Consider the following 14,563-nt stretch of genomic DNA (forward strand, 5'->3'; position numbering starts at 1 on the left):
TCACTTGACCTTGGTCACTCCCCGTGGACGTGAGGACAGGGGCAGGGTCTGTGCTTTCAGCTCTGGGCTGGAGATGAAAAAACGCTTTGCTGAAGGGCAGGGGCCGAACCAGAACCCTTGTCTGCCATGGCGCACTCTCTTGGAACCCCAGGCCTGTGTCCTGGGTCCTGTCCCGTGCAGTGGGCCAGACTGTGCCCGACCCAGGGGTGGTGGGCTGGGGGCTAAGGCGCTTTGGGCCTCGGGTGGGAGGCTGGGACAGGGCGGCCCCCTCGAGGCTGGTACAGCCGGGCCCCCGTGATCGCCCTGCTAATCCCCTAGAAGGAGACTCCTGCCGCCCAGATCTGCGGGCACAGGGCCTGCAGAGAGGGGGACCCTCCAGGCGCGATGCACTGGCTCCCGGCAGGTAATAGGGTCACGGTGGCTGGTATACTCCTCAGCATCCTGACTGGCTGGGGCCTTGGATTCCCGGAGCCGGGCCAGGGACAGGGGCAAGACGGCATCAGAGGAGCCCTGTAGAAGCTTAGACGTTCTGGTGCGGGCTCGGGCCCTGCTGCTGAGAGCTTTGTGACCCTATGCTGAGCTCCCACCCTCTCTGGACCCCTTTCCCTTAGCTGCAAGACAGGAGGGGGTGACAAAGGTCTTGATGATGCCTTTGGATCTGATGAGCCTCGTCTCCCAGCCGTGGGAAGGAGGGCCGTGCTGGAACGTGGAAGGCGGAGGGAGCTGACCCCTGGTTCCAGGGGCCCCTGGGGCCTGGGTGAGCAGCGCCCTGCCCCCCAGAAGGCAGGTGCTGTGGAAGAAGACTTGGAGACCTAGGAGAACGGGGCTCCTAGCAGGTGCTAAAAAGGCCACTGAGAGGTGGGGGACCTCGACTTAGCCTCATGCCCCACCAGGGCATCATCCACGCCTTCCAGGCCTGATGGTGACTTCCCTACTTTGGCCTCATCTGCCCTCCGGGGGGTAGGCAGGAGGTTGGGACCAGACCAGGGCTTCCAATGAGGTTCTTTTTAGCCACCAAAGAAAGGCAAACTCACGGCCTCCTAATACACAGGGGGTGTGGGCGGCAGGGCTCCCCACAGCCCCCAGAGCCCCTGATTTGAAAGCCACTGACGGAGGGGCTGGCACTGACCCGCTTTCCCAGGGGGCCAAGACTCCAAGGGAAGGGAGCTAGCCAGCATTAGCCAGAGCTGCCACCAAGCCCCCAGCTCTCTCTTCCGCCACCAGGGCCTTGGGGGAGGAAGGGTGGCCTTCGGTGGGGACCAGCCTGTTGCCTCCAGAGAGCAGGAGGAGGCCGCAGCGGGAGGGCACCCGATGATTTTGGGGAGAGGATGTCCTACCCTGGACAGGAGTCTGGGGCTGAGTTGGGGTGTGTGATTGCATGGCACTGGGCCCTACATCAGCCTGTCTGTCTGTCTGTGGTGCCCCAAGGAGTAGGTGGATGGGGGAGGCAGCTGGACCCCTGACTGGGGAGAAGATGAGATGGGGTGCCTTCGGGAGGAGTCCTGTCCCCCAGCCCGTCCTCCCTGGGTCCTGAGTCCAGCTGGAGGGGAAATAGTAGTGTGGGGTCTGACTCACCCCCATGTCCTGAACACGCACCCCAGGGCACAGGGCGGCGTGGGACTGGGGGGTGTGCAGGAAACGTTTGCAGGGTCAGCAGAGGCAACAGTGGCTCTGTGAACAAAGGCGGGGTAGGGGGGTGCACCTGAGAAAGCCAGTTCTCTGGGAGGGCCTGGGGTCAGTGCAGGGTGGGGGAGCTAGGGGAGAGGAGCGGGCTGTCTGTCTCCAACCTGCTTGCCGCGAGGCCTCTCCTGAGTCTGGGGGTCTTGGCAGGGTGCCCCTGGCAGGGGTCTTAGGCTGGGCCTAAGCAGGGTATTTGGGGGATAGACAGGTGGGTTGCACTTGGCAGTCTGGCCTCCTCCTGGGGACCTGGCCCCCACTCCCTGATTCTCAAGGGCTTATAGGACTGGGGGGGCCCTGGCAGCTGCTGATTGGCTACTGCCCTTGGACTTTGCCCTCTGATAAGAACGGGGAGCAGAAATCATTAACTGGATCATTAACGGGGAGTTGGTCCTGCCCTACCCAGCCTGTCTGCCCTTCCTTCCCGCCTTCTTCCTCCTCACGGCCCACACCGCCCCCCGCCCCCCGCCTGCTTTTGGGCCTCAGTTTCCCTCACAGCCTGGCTGTGTGTATGGGGGGGTTCCTCTCCCCTGTGAAAGTCTTCAGCCCCTGCTGGGTGTGGGTAGGCCCTGGGCTGGGGATCAGGTAAGTCATGGCCTTATGTACTCCCCGGAGTGCTGCCCACAGTCCCTCTGCTGGGCCGATCTCTGCACTTCTTTGTGCCTCTACTTCCTCATCCTTAAAATGGGAATACAGCTGTAGCCCCTGTACCTGCTTCTCAGGGCTTCTGTGGAGGTTGGGTGAACTGGGTGTTCTGAGGCCTGCTAAGTGCCCGGTGCGGTAATGCCCCAGAAATGTCAGCCTGGACGGTGATTACTGTCCCTGGGGCCTGCCCCCCACTTTGAGGATGTAGTGATCCGCGGGGTAGGTCAGTGCCCCACCCTGGGCTGGGGCCTGTGGCTGGTGCTGTGTGCTTTAGGAAATTCCCTCACTCTCTCTGGGCTGTTTGGGCCAAGGACTGGGGGGAACCAGCAGCCTTATGGGATGCACTCTGCAGGCAGGGCCCGAGGTTCCTGCAGGTCTGGCCCTGTGGGGCCCTGATGCTGGCTCCTGGTCCCTGATGCCTCCAGCTGGGGCCCCACCCTGCCCCTCAGCTCCATGGGGAGCTTGCGCCAGGCCGGCAGCAGTGGGAACAGGGCTGACGGTCCTTTGTCTTGTTCGCTGCATACACGGGCCAGAGGTTTTTGCATAAGTTGCCTCCTGGGAGTCCCGGGACTCAGTGGAAGGCCAGGTGGTGTCTCATTTCCAGGAGAGAAGTGCTGAGGTCCGAGAAGAGGGTGGTGGGGCTCCTGTCACTGTTGGGTGTCCGCCTACAGCGGGAGGGGGCCTCTCCTCGAGTGCTGAGGGGTCCTGATCCACCACGGATGGCTGGGCTGGGTGACTTCCATTCAGCCCCATGACCTCTCTGGACCTCGGAGCCCTCACTCAGATGGTCAAGGCTGTGTGCTGTGTGATGCCGAGTCCTGAGACCCCTGGAGTGCCAAAGCCTGGAGTGGGAGGGGACAGAAGGGCAAAACCCCGGCTTTGGGGGCGGGGGTTGAGTCCAGAGCCTCCACTGACCTGGCCTGCGGAAGCCCCAGGGCATCCTGTCCTCTGCCTGTCTCCAGGCCACATCAGTGGGAGAGCACTGTCTGCGTCTGACCTGGGTCCCTCCAGCCCTCATAAGGTACAATGACAGGCTCAGCCCCTCTGAGGAGTTTGGGGACCCTTGCTCTCTTGAGGCCTTCCCTCACTCCTCTTGACCATCTCAGCCCCTGGGCTTTCTTCTCCCTCTGTGGTTCTTCCTTGTAGGGTCTGTAGCCTGGAGTAGGGGTAGCTGAGGGTCTGCGACGCTGAGTTGACTCCGATCTGGAGTGCCGTTGGCCTGGGCCTGCCCCTGGGCCAGTGAGCATTTGTGTGCACGAGCGTTCGAGTCTGGGAGGTGTGCCGACATGAGAATAAGCACAGAGACGCTCAAGCCTCAGGGCCTTTGCACTGGCTCCCACTGCCTGGAATGCTTTTCCCAGATATCCCTGTGGGATATCAGGAGACCCTCCCCAACTGTCCTGTTGAAAACTGCAGCTCTTCCCGGCTCTCCTGCCCCACCTGCCTCCGCTCGCTGCTTGATTTTCTCCATAGTATTTGTTACCTTCTGAAATGCTATGGAATTTTACCTGCGGGTCTTGGCATCTGACTCTGCCTCCAGAACATCGGCTCCTCGTGGGCAGGAAGTTTGTTTTCTTCATTACCATAGCTCCAGAGCCAAGCATCATGCCCGACACATAGCATATGCTCAGTAATTGTTTGAATGAATGAATGAATGGGCACACGTGTGTGTCAGTGTGGGAGGGGTATGCCACTGTGTGTGTGTGGGTGTGTACACGATCATGTGTGGGTCAGGGGGAGTGTGCCCCTGTGTACACACATCTGTGGGGGACATGCTGGTGTGTGAATCCACAGGGACCTGGGTAACCCGTAGAGACGTGTCCGCGCCTCAAGCTGCGGGGTCTGTACTCCTCCCCTGTGCAGAGGCCTTCCCCAGGTTGTGCGAGAGGGATGGGGCCATCGGATGGGAGCTCGCTTGGCCGTGTAGCATCAGGGCTGAGGGCCCTCCAGAGCAAACTGAAGATCCCTGGGGACCAATGTGGGTCCCCACAGAACACGTTGCAGCTTCTGGGCTCAGTTCTGGCTTAGGAGCCTCTTGGGGCTCTAACTTCAGCCTTGGGTCGACCAGAGGACAGGGTGGCAGCTGTGTAGGGTCTAGGGGAGGACAGAGCTGTAGCCCAGGGGTGGCCAAAGATTCCAGGTCCCGTGGAGGAGATGGGGTACTTTTGCATTTTTGGCAAATAAAGGCAACCATGGCTCAGATTTAAGGACCTGATGGCAATGACTAAGGAGCCATATCCTTGTCATTCAGTCCCCAGCTACCTGGGGACATGATGCAGAGATGCAAAGTGCAACTTGCACAGTCAAGCATCTGACCGGAAGGCATTTTGAGTGGGAAGTCTAGTCACAGGTCGAAGCCTGAAGAGGGCACGGCTAGCAGTTATTACATTAATCACAAATCATATTAATAAAGATAAGAAGTTCAAGCCAAAGGAGGTGAGAGCCCACTGTGCCCTGTCCCAGAGTGAACTAGTTTGGAGCACGTCAGTTAGCTCAGGCCACATTGGGAAATAAGTGACAGCACTGGGGACCCGCTGTGATTGAGGGAATCCAGGAGGGGCTGCCGGAGCAGGGGGGCAGCCGTCAAGGGCTTACCCACCGGGGTAGGGGGTGGGGGCCTACAGCCAAGGCTTGGAGGCTGGACTTTGCTGTGGATGTGCCAGAATAACAGCCCGGTACAGGTACGCCCTCGCCCTCAGAGGCTCTCTGGGGCAGATCTGCAGTCAGGTGGAGAGACATGGGAGAGAAGGGTACAGCCTGGGCAGGGGAGGGGAGGGGAGCCCCCAGAGGATGAAAACAGCGATGACTGTTATTTGAGGGATGGCCTCTGGGGGTGAAGAGCTTTCCTGCCCTGGCGTTGAAGACTCAGGACCACTCCGTGAAGCAGGGATTCCTGCTGCACTTGACAGAGAAGGAAGCTGAGGCACAGAGAGGTCAGGTCACTTGCCAAGGGTTGCACAGCAATGAAGCAGGGCCCACATTAGCGGCTTGGCCTCTTTGACCCTAGGGATCCCTGAGGGCATCATGGGGGGTGTTAGGGTGGGCTGTCCCCTGACCCCCACCATCCTGGCTCCCAGCCGTGGCCTGGAGCCCTCAGGGTGTCCTCAGATTCAGACGCCTGGGGTGGACACTCAGGGCCAAATAGGGGGACAGACTTGGGTCTGAGCCCCGTCAGCCCCAGGTTCTGATCAGCGAGGCCTGGCCAGCATCCTTCGGCCCTGGCCTCCCCTGCCCACAGCCACGTGGCCGACGGGATTTCCGCCATGTTTGGGACATGAATTGACAAGTGCCCCATTGACGGGTGGGGGGGAGGTGTGGGCAGGGCACAAGCCTCCCACTGTGCCGGGTCCCCACCCTCCCCCGTTCCCTGGGACAATGGCCCAGACTCAGCCAGTGGCCACAGCTGGTGGGGGGGTGGTCATAAGCATGAGGAGGGGGAAGGGAGGGGTCCAGGGTGGAGGACCACCTGGGCCCCCACCCGCCTTCATCCTGCGCCTGGCTTACATCCCTTCGGTTCTCCTCCTGCCCAGCTGGGTGGCCTTAAAGCGAGGAGAGAAGAGGGGAGGGGACTTCCTCTCCATAGCCCCTATCCCATCCTGTCTGGGACAGGGCAGTGTCTGGCTCCTGTTAAAAGCAGGTAATAGAGGCCCTAATTAATCCTCGAGGAGCAGCTGGGGCGCAGAGCTCAGCAGGACGGGGCGGTACCTGGAGGGGCCCGGCCTCGCCCTGGGCTCTGTCCCTAACATGGCTGGCTGGAGGTCCCCAGACCCAGGAAGGCCTGGTTCTAGTGTCCCGTGTGCCACTTTGCTCATTCATCCCATGAACATTTATTGTGCGCCTACTATATGCTTAGAGAGGCAGAGCAGGGCTGGCCTCATATCCCAGGTCCCGCACCTGTAAAATTTGGGCAAGGCCTGTATCCATTCTGAGCCAGCCTCGTCATCTGTAAAATGGAGAGCACGAAAACCACCTCTCCTGGAGGGTTGTTACAGGAGTGAAATATGAGCCATGTAGAGTATCGGCACAGAGTGGCTACTTGGAGAGTGAGCTGTGGGCAGCGGGTGAGCGGTGGACAGACCCTCCACCCTCCTGTGAGGTCTGTGCTAGCAGCCGAGTGAGGAGCCGGATGAGAAGGAGGCCGCCAGTCACGAGAATGGGAGTCAGAGGGCGCCTCTCGGAGAAACTTACTTGCAAGCCCAGTGAATGGGAACGGGCTTCCTCCAGCAGAGGAAACAGCACGTGCAAAGGCCCCAGGACAGGGAGAGTTGCAGGGAACTGGTTAGGAGAGGAGGCTGGAGGGAGCAGGCAGGAGGCCACTGTGGACCTCCGGGAGGGCTCTTGTTATCCTGAGCAGTGGAATTTGTGGAAGGGTTTGAGGAAGGGGCAGGCTGGGAAGCCGGTTCGTGACCTGGTGGTGTCACTTTCTGACTGTGGGACCTTGGGCAGCCTCCCCACCTCCCAGGGAGATCTTGAGGCTCAGCAGGAGCCACACTTAGCTTCCTGCCTGGCAGGTATCTGTTGTTGTCTCCAGAATGTTCCAGAGCTCTTTCCGGGAGCAGTCAAGGACAGGGGACCCCCAAAAGTGTGCTGATGCCTTCCTCCTGGGTTTCTGGGGGCTCTTCTCCGACTCAGGAACCTCTGGGTTCCAGCAAGCCCCCACCCTCACCCTGCCCTCCCAAATGTCTGATTAGAAGTTTCCAGTGTGGTTTTTGGGGCAGCCTGGGGGCCAGATCCTTTAGGCTGAGCCGTGTGGGGAGAACACCAGGCAGGCCTTGTGGGGTCCCAGAGAACGACAAGATGTGGGCTCCGTGTTCTTCAGGAGGCCCACCAACTCCCCAAACCTGAGACTTCTCCCCCACCCGGCCCCAGTGGTTTTCTCCTCCCTCTTTTGTCCTCCCGGCCTCCCGGCCCCTGGCACGGGAGGGACTCTCCTCCCCTCGACCACATCTGGTTCTCGTTAGGGTCTCCCAGGATGCCTCTGCCTGAGGCCCCCCCCCATCCCAAGGGAGGTGGGCAAGAGGATTAGGGGTGATTAGGAGCGCTCCTGGCCAGAGGAGGGGGAGGACGGGAGGAGGGGGCCTGGCGTATTATAAATAGCAACACCAGGATTCTGTCACCCCATCATTCACTGTAGATTCCAGGTTCAGTCTCGAAAACCTGCAGCTTCAGCAGCCAGGGCCGGGGTAATGCTCCAGTGCTCCCTCCTTCCCTAGCCCCTGAGGGAACCCCCCCCACACACCAGCCCATAACATGGGGCAGCCCAGAATGGCCAGGAAGTCTCATACACCACCAACCACCCCGTCCCCCTTGGAGTCAGTCCCCTGTGCCTGGGTTTGAATCCTCCTGGCTGTGTTGCCTCGGGCAAGAGACTTGACCTCTCTGAATAAAAGGGATGGTGTTAATGATGTAAAGCACTGAGAATAGTGCTGGGACCTGGGAGGCAGGCTCTCAGTCCTGCAGACCGAGCCGCTGTCACTATCCGTGTCCTCTTATCATCATCGCCGTTCAGGACAGGGAGGATTAAGTGTCACACTGCACATGAAGAACCCACGGGATGCCTTGCATGTAATAAACTCCTATGGTTGTTAATGTCTTTGGTTCCCGAAGTGCCTGGCATACAGTAGGCATTTAATAAATGGGATCTTCGGGTAACAGGGAAGGATGGGATGGGGACCAGAGTGTAGACGGGAATCTAGAACCTTGATAAGCAGACCGGTCATTTCCAGCTTGAGAAGCTTCTCTCGCCTGGGCCACGCTGCGCCCTGGATGGCCACTGGCAGTGCTCGGTGGGTGTCCCTGGTTCCTGGCCGGGTGAGCCAGGGGTGGGGGCCAGCAGGAGGGCCTGTCGCGGGCAGCGCGTGACTCCTAGGAGGGCTTAGCCACTCATTAATCACCTAAGCGGGGCTCAGCATTCTTGAAATGCCGGTTGGGGCCAGGGAGGGGCCTGGGCCAGGGGCTTGTGGGGACCCCAGGGCTCTGGGTCTGTGAAGTGAGGATAGGCATTCTGTTTGCTGAGCACTCATTGTGCGCCGGGCACCTTACATACCTTAACTTGTTTCACAGTCAGCCCTGTAAAGTATTAGCTGTTCATGTCCCCATTTTACTAAAGAGGAGACTGAGGCTCAGAGAGGGTATTTGACCAGCTTAAGGTCACACAGCAGGGAGGACACAACCCAGGATTTGTTCCTGGTTCTTCCCCAGCTGTTCCCAGGGCTCCCCCAGGAGAAGGCATGAGGTGCAGCCCCCGCGCTCATGGCTCCAGGGGCCTGTGGGAGGGGTATCTCCTGCCTCAGTGGGGCTGGTCAGCCCAGGTCAGCAGTGTGGGTGGGGCCGTCCTCCATTATCGGGGCTGACGCATCTCCTACGTCAGCCCCCTTATCACCCCGCCCTCCTGCTCCCCCCTGCAAGGTGACCCTGGGAGGGGAAAGGCCAGCGCCTCCCCCTCTCCTCCCCTGCTTATGCCCAAGAGTCCTGGGTGCCTTTTCTGTGAGTCCCTCCCCTTCTCGGGGCTGGGGCCAGCAGGGAGGGCCCAGGAGAGGGCGGTGGAGGAGCGGAGCTCTGGCCACTATCGTTCCTTGCTGTGAAGCCAGGCAAAGCCCTTACCTCTCTGGGCCCGTTTCATCCTTTGGAATACCAGGGCTGGACACCCTGGGCCCTGTTAATGGGGGTGCCGAGCTATGCCGGACACTTCTGGTTCTAGTCCCCCCTCCCTCTCCATCTGCATCTGGGGCCTGGGTGCAGGAGGCTCCCTGGCCGTATGCCCCCTCCCCCCACGGACATGTGATTCAGGCCAGCCTGGCGTCATGTTCCTGGGGACCTGGCAGCTGGGCTCTCTGGAAGGAGGCAGGGCGGGACAGAGTCACTGAGTCTGGGTCCAGCCTTCAAGGGTGATGGGCAACCGCCAGGCACTCAGTTCCGTAAAGTTCCTCAGTTACTCCTCGCGGCTCCCCATAAGACTTGGGAATAATGACCCCATTTTACAGACAAGAGGGAGGACTTGCTCACGTCACAGGAAATGGCCTGTCTGTCCCCGATCTGTGTTCTGGGTTCCTCCTCTCCTCAGAGACACTGGGCAGCCTGGGGGCCAGGGAAGCATCCTTGTGATGCCTCCTGGAGGGCGTCAGGTGATGGGCACTGCCGGACTCTCCCTGGACATGGATGTGCAGGTGGGGAGGAGCCTGGGGGCATATGTGCTGGAGGCCCCGGCCTGGGGAGAGCTATAGGGCAGGGCCCAGAGACCTAGGGGTGCTCACATCTGGCCCTCCCCTGCAGGCCACGACATCAATGGGGCCCTGGAGCCCTCCAACATAGACACCAGCATCCTGGAGGAGTACATCAGCAAGGAGGACGCCTCTGACCTGTGAGTGGCCCCGCCCCCATTCCCCTCGGCCTCCGCCCTTCACCTGGGGGGGGTGTGCTCCGGCCCTGGGTCCGCAAGCTACTGGAGTCCTGGCGGGCGCTGAGCTGCTTCCTTTCTCCACAGCTGCTTCCCTGACATCTCTGCTCCAGCCGGTGCAGCCTCCTACCCCCACGGGCCGCCTGCGATCCCCGGCTCCAGCGGCGGCCACCACCTGAGCCCCCCTGGGGGCGGACCGTCCCCAGGACGCCACGGCTCCCTCCCTGCCCCGAGCTATAGCGCCCCGCTCAACTGCAACAACAATGCTATGGCTAGCGCTCCCAAGCCCTTCCTGGGGGGCTCTGGGCCCCCCATCAAGGCAGAGCCCAAGGCTCCCTATGCCCCAGGGTGAGTGAGGGCGGGGAGGGTGGGAGGCAGGTGTGCGATGGGAGGGGGGCAGGGTCTATGGGCTGAGGAGGTGCTGGCGGTGCCCCGGCCAGCCGTGGTGACCTGGCTGCCTTGTGGGTAGGTAGGGGCGGCTGGGGAGGGGCTCATGGCTTTGTTCCGAGGCTGTGGGCAGCCCCAGAGGATTCTGAGCAGGGGAGTGATGAGGGCTGATGTAAGCACTCGAAAATTCTCTGACAGCTCTGTAAAGGGGTTGGGAGGAGGCAAGCCTAGAGACACGGCTGCTTACCTACATGGATACACGCAGGCACGCACATGTGCACACACACAGGGCACGCAAGGTCCCCTCACCGCCCCGGGCCATCCACTCCTGCGTCTAGCTACTATTTGCTGGGGCTGCGGGCACCGGCCCGATGGCACAGGTGTGGTACCTAAAGCTCCCCCTACCCGAGCCAGCCTCCCAGGCCCCTTCTTTCCTCTCTCCGAGGAGTCCACACTGGGGACCCGGCTGTGACCACAGGATGGTGGCAGTCAGCAGCCCAGCCAGACTCCAGGGCTGCCCACAGACCTGTGCTCGTGAGGATAGGCAGGAACATGGGTCTGCTGGGTTCTGCAGCGGGGCTCGAAGAGGGTTCTGGGTTCCCCAGCGTGAGGCAGGAGCAGGGGACCCTGTAGGGTTAGCTCAAAGTGCTTCCCCTCTGGGATTGTGGAAATAAGGGGAGGTAGCCCAGAGCGAGTGCCGGAGGGGCGGGGGACACCGGACCTGTCGCCTGGCTTGCTGGGGGAGGGCTGCGGAGGTGAGCTGGGGTGTTAGGGGTGAGCTTTTGCTGCCCAGGGCAGACATCCAGCCGAGGGGCTGTCCCTGAGCCCAGACCCTGAAGGGCAAAGACTAGAGGGAAGAGAACGAATGCGTGAGAAACACCTGCTGGGCGCCTACTGCTGTCCCCTGCTGTCCCCTATCGCTGTCCCTGCTGTGGCTCTGTTTGTGTAAGCTCATTGAGCCTCTCAAGTAACCAGCTCCTGGGGGGACCCCGGAACCAGCTGGCCTGTGAGTGACGCTGTGCTGCCCCCCTGCAGGATCCCAGCGGCACACTGAGGCCATTTCTAAGGGACAGAAGGGGCTTGCCCACAACTGCGCAGAGACCGTGTGCCCCCTGGGAGGGACCCAGGGCCCTGCACCACCCCTGCACCTGCCAGGGTCTGTCCCTCCTGCGGAGGATCGTGCAGGCCTGTTGGGGAGGGACTTATTACTTATTAATCAATAAATCACCACATTGAGGACGATTGAGCAGCACGAGGAGTTGTGGGGAAGCAACACGAGGTCCCACCTTTCCACACCGGAAAACCTGATGGCCACTGTGCAGGGAGCAGACAGGAGATGCTGGGCGCAGGGCAGAGGCCCCAGGCAGCCCTTAGGGGCTGCTTTTCTGTCATTCTCACACAGCCCAAGGGGCTGGGCCCGTGGCTCATCCAGCAGGGCGTGAGGGCCCTGGAATCAGCCCCGGGGTGTGTCGGCGAGGACGCGGCTGCCTGGGCATGGAGGTGGGCAGTCTCTCCAGACATGTGACCAGGACAACCAGAGAGTGGGGTTCCCGCCGGGCCGCAGCCTCCCCTCACCGGGCGAACGCAGGGTGTTAATCTCTCATGGTTGAGTTTTTCTTTTGCCTGAACCGCTGATAAAACCTGAAGAAAAAAATACACCCAGACCTGGTGAGGCTGGCTCCCTGCCCAGCCTGTACCTGCCCCTGGGGGGGTGGGGGCGGCGGCGGCCCAGCTCCTTAGAGCCCCAGAGAGCTCTCCCCTAGAGTTTCTAGAAAGTGGGGCTTCTGTGGGTGTGGGAAGAGAGCAGTGGGCCTGACCCTTGCTCCTTGAATCCTGTTCCATCATCAGGGACACTGGTTCCTGGTCCCCAAGTGCCCGGGAGGTCTGAGGGGATACAGGTCAGGAGCCCAAAGACCCTACCCCAGACCCTGCCCCAAGATGGCTCGTGCAGAAAAATTCCCCTGGGGGTGGGCAGTGAGGGGACCTCAGGCCTCCAGCGTCTGGGGTCTCGGGGACCCGGCCCCTGCCCAACGGCGCCTTCCTCCCCTGCAGCACGCTGCCGGATTCTCCCCCAGACTCGGGCTCCGAGGCCTACTCCCCCCAGCAGGTGAATGGTGAGTCCAGCGGGCACCGCCCTCCCCCTCTGGGGTTTGGGCAAGTGGTTGGGGCGGCCTTATCGGGGAGGGAGGGAGCAAGGGAGGGAGGGGGCCAGCGGCCGCCCAACAGGCCCAGATTATCGCTGGTCAAATACTCCCCGGCGCTGGCTATTGTCTCCCCACTGGCGGGTGGGGGGCCTGGCCCGGCCTCTGAGAACCTGTCCCTGCCGGCGATGCCACCCGCCTGCCCGCCTGCGCCATCATGGACGCACCCTTCGGTGGTAAGTGGACGGCCGGGGAAGGCCGTGGGTACAGCCAGAGTGCAGGCCTGGTTGACCTCCTGGGCCCACCTCCCTTGGTGGGGGAGGGTGCCAGGGGTGCTGCGGCCCCCAGGTGGCCAAAAGCAGAAGGATCTCGGGCAGCCGTCTCCCCACAGCCCAGAAAGGGGTCAAGAGTTCTGTTTATCTTACCAAAAACATTTCTGGAATGCCTCCTGGGGAACAAAGGGAGCTGGGGGGCTGGCCCCTGGGAGCCCGCTAGAGGGGCTGCCGGATGGAGAAGGGCTGCTGCAGGACTGTGCTGGGGGGCCCCCCGAGACTCCTTCCTGAGGCTCAGAGGAGCATCCGGACTGAGAGGGGCCAGGGGAGGACGCTGGGCAGCCAGGCTTGGGGGGAAGGAGCCAGTTAGGACGGCCGGGGGCGGCGGGGTGGGGGGCGGGGTGAGCAGAAGCTAAAGCTGCCCATCCGGCCCCTGGACAGGGGCTTGTCTCCCTGCCTGGGCTTCTAGTGGCCAGCCTCAGGCTGCCTAGCCCACCTCCCTCCTGGGACTGGTCTCAGGAGAGGGTGGGAAACCCTGTGCCCAGGGACCTGAGTGACGTAGGTCCCTGATGCCCACCCTCCACCATCTCTCCTGCAGACTCCCATCTCCTGCGCACCATAACCCCCGAGACCCTGTGCCACGTGGGCGTGCCTCCTCGCCTGGAGCACCCGCCTCCACCTCCAGCCCACCTCCCAGGCCCCCCGCCGCCCCCGCCCCCTCCACCTCACTACCCCGTCTTGCCGCGGGACCTGTACATGAAGGCCGAGCCCCCGATGCCCGCCTATGCTGCCATGGGGCAGGGGCTCGTGCCCAGCGATCTGCACCACACTCAGCAGTCCCAGATGCTACACCAGCTGCTGCAGCAGCACGGAGCTGAGTAAGCCTGGGGCAGGTGGGTTTGGGGGGTGGGGACCCGGGCGGGGCAGAGATGGCACTGGGGCCTGGGGGGAGCTCTGCCCCCACGAGATGGGGGTAAGCGTGTGCCTATGGAGGTGCCCCCTCAGCAGCTCTGTAGCTACGGCCACATGCTTCTGACGACCTTATTTGGTGAGTGTGGCCACCCCCATTGCCCAGATAGGTAAACTGAGGCTCCCAGGGGGAGGAAATGCTTGTCGGGGGGCACGGAACTAGGATGGGACAGAGCCGGGACGAACCTCGGGCTGTGCCTTTCCCCAGACACCAGTGACTATCCAACCTATTCAGGGAGTCCGGGGGCTCCTGCTCTGACCCCAAACAGTGGAATTGTCCTTTTATCTGTTTGTTTGAGACATCCACATGTCATGGAAGGTTTAGTTCAGGACAAGGCTCCATAGCCTACTCCCCAAGAAACTCGCCTTCCCAGCCTTGGCGGCCCACGCCCCCTGGGGCTTGTTTCCAGCCTCGGAGGCTGCTCTCTGTGGAGTCCCCACTCTCAAGGGTGGCCCTGAGGATGACACCCCAGGGAAGGGACTGGCTTGTTCATTCCACAAACTACTGGGGGACTCTGTGCACCAGGCCCACAGCTGGGCCTGACGGGGACACACAGACAAGTCAGGTGTGGCTTCTGCCCTCCTGGTTCCATGGTCCAGGGGGTAGAGAGGAGTGACAGAAGCAGGGAATGACCTTACAGAGCGATGCGGGAGCACTGAGGAGGTAAAGCTTTTTTGGAGGGGCGTCCTCTGGATTGGGCATATCTTGCTGAAATGGGGTGAAGAGGGGAAGGGGCTACTGCCCGGGGGAGGGGAAGGGGCTCAGGAACGAGCCAGCCCCCCATGGCATGCCTCTGTGTTGTCCCCAGGCTCCCCGCACACCCCTCCAAGAAGAGGAAGCACTCCGAATCACCTTCCAACACCCTCAATGCCCAGATGCTGAATGGAATGATCAAACAGGAGCCCGGGACCGCAGCGACACTGCCCCCACACCCAGCTCGAGCCCCATCCCCACCCTGGCCTCCCCAGGGCCCCCTCTCACCAGGGCCCGGCTCCTTGCCCCTCAGCATCGCCCGGGTCCAGACACCACCTTGGCACCCGCCAGGGGCACCCTCACCAGGTATGTGCCTGGCCTG

At 61.8% G+C, this 14,563-nt stretch overlaps 1 protein-coding gene across 6 annotated transcripts in view; it reads left to right on the top strand.

Annotated features, from left to right (window-relative positions):
* The window catches only part of MYRF (myelin regulatory factor), a 32,622-nt gene that overhangs the window by 2,633 nt on the left and 15,426 nt on the right, over nt 1-14,563 (top strand). For 2 of the 6 annotated variants that reach the window (XM_032356937.1, XM_032356939.1), the window contains exons 1-6: nt 9,251-9,488; nt 9,595-9,682; nt 9,806-10,066; nt 12,158-12,219; nt 13,117-13,396; nt 14,297-14,547. In XM_032356937.1, the coding sequence (XP_032212828.1) occupies nt 9,338-9,488; nt 9,595-9,682; nt 9,806-10,066; nt 12,158-12,219; nt 13,117-13,396; nt 14,297-14,547 (1,093 nt within the window). In that variant the 5' untranslated portion in view covers nt 9,251-9,337. Of the gene's footprint in view, nt 1-9,250; nt 9,489-9,594; nt 9,683-9,805; nt 10,067-12,157; nt 12,220-12,259; nt 12,483-13,116; nt 13,397-14,296; nt 14,548-14,563 lie in introns of those variants that run through there. The other 4 variants (XM_032356940.1, XM_032356941.1, XM_032356942.1 and 1 more) reach the window with 3 other exon arrangements.

Source organism: Mustela erminea, chromosome 9, assembly GCF_009829155.1.
Source record: "Mustela erminea isolate mMusErm1 chromosome 9, mMusErm1.Pri, whole genome shotgun sequence".
Taxonomy (NCBI): domain Eukaryota; kingdom Metazoa; phylum Chordata; class Mammalia; order Carnivora; family Mustelidae; genus Mustela; species Mustela erminea.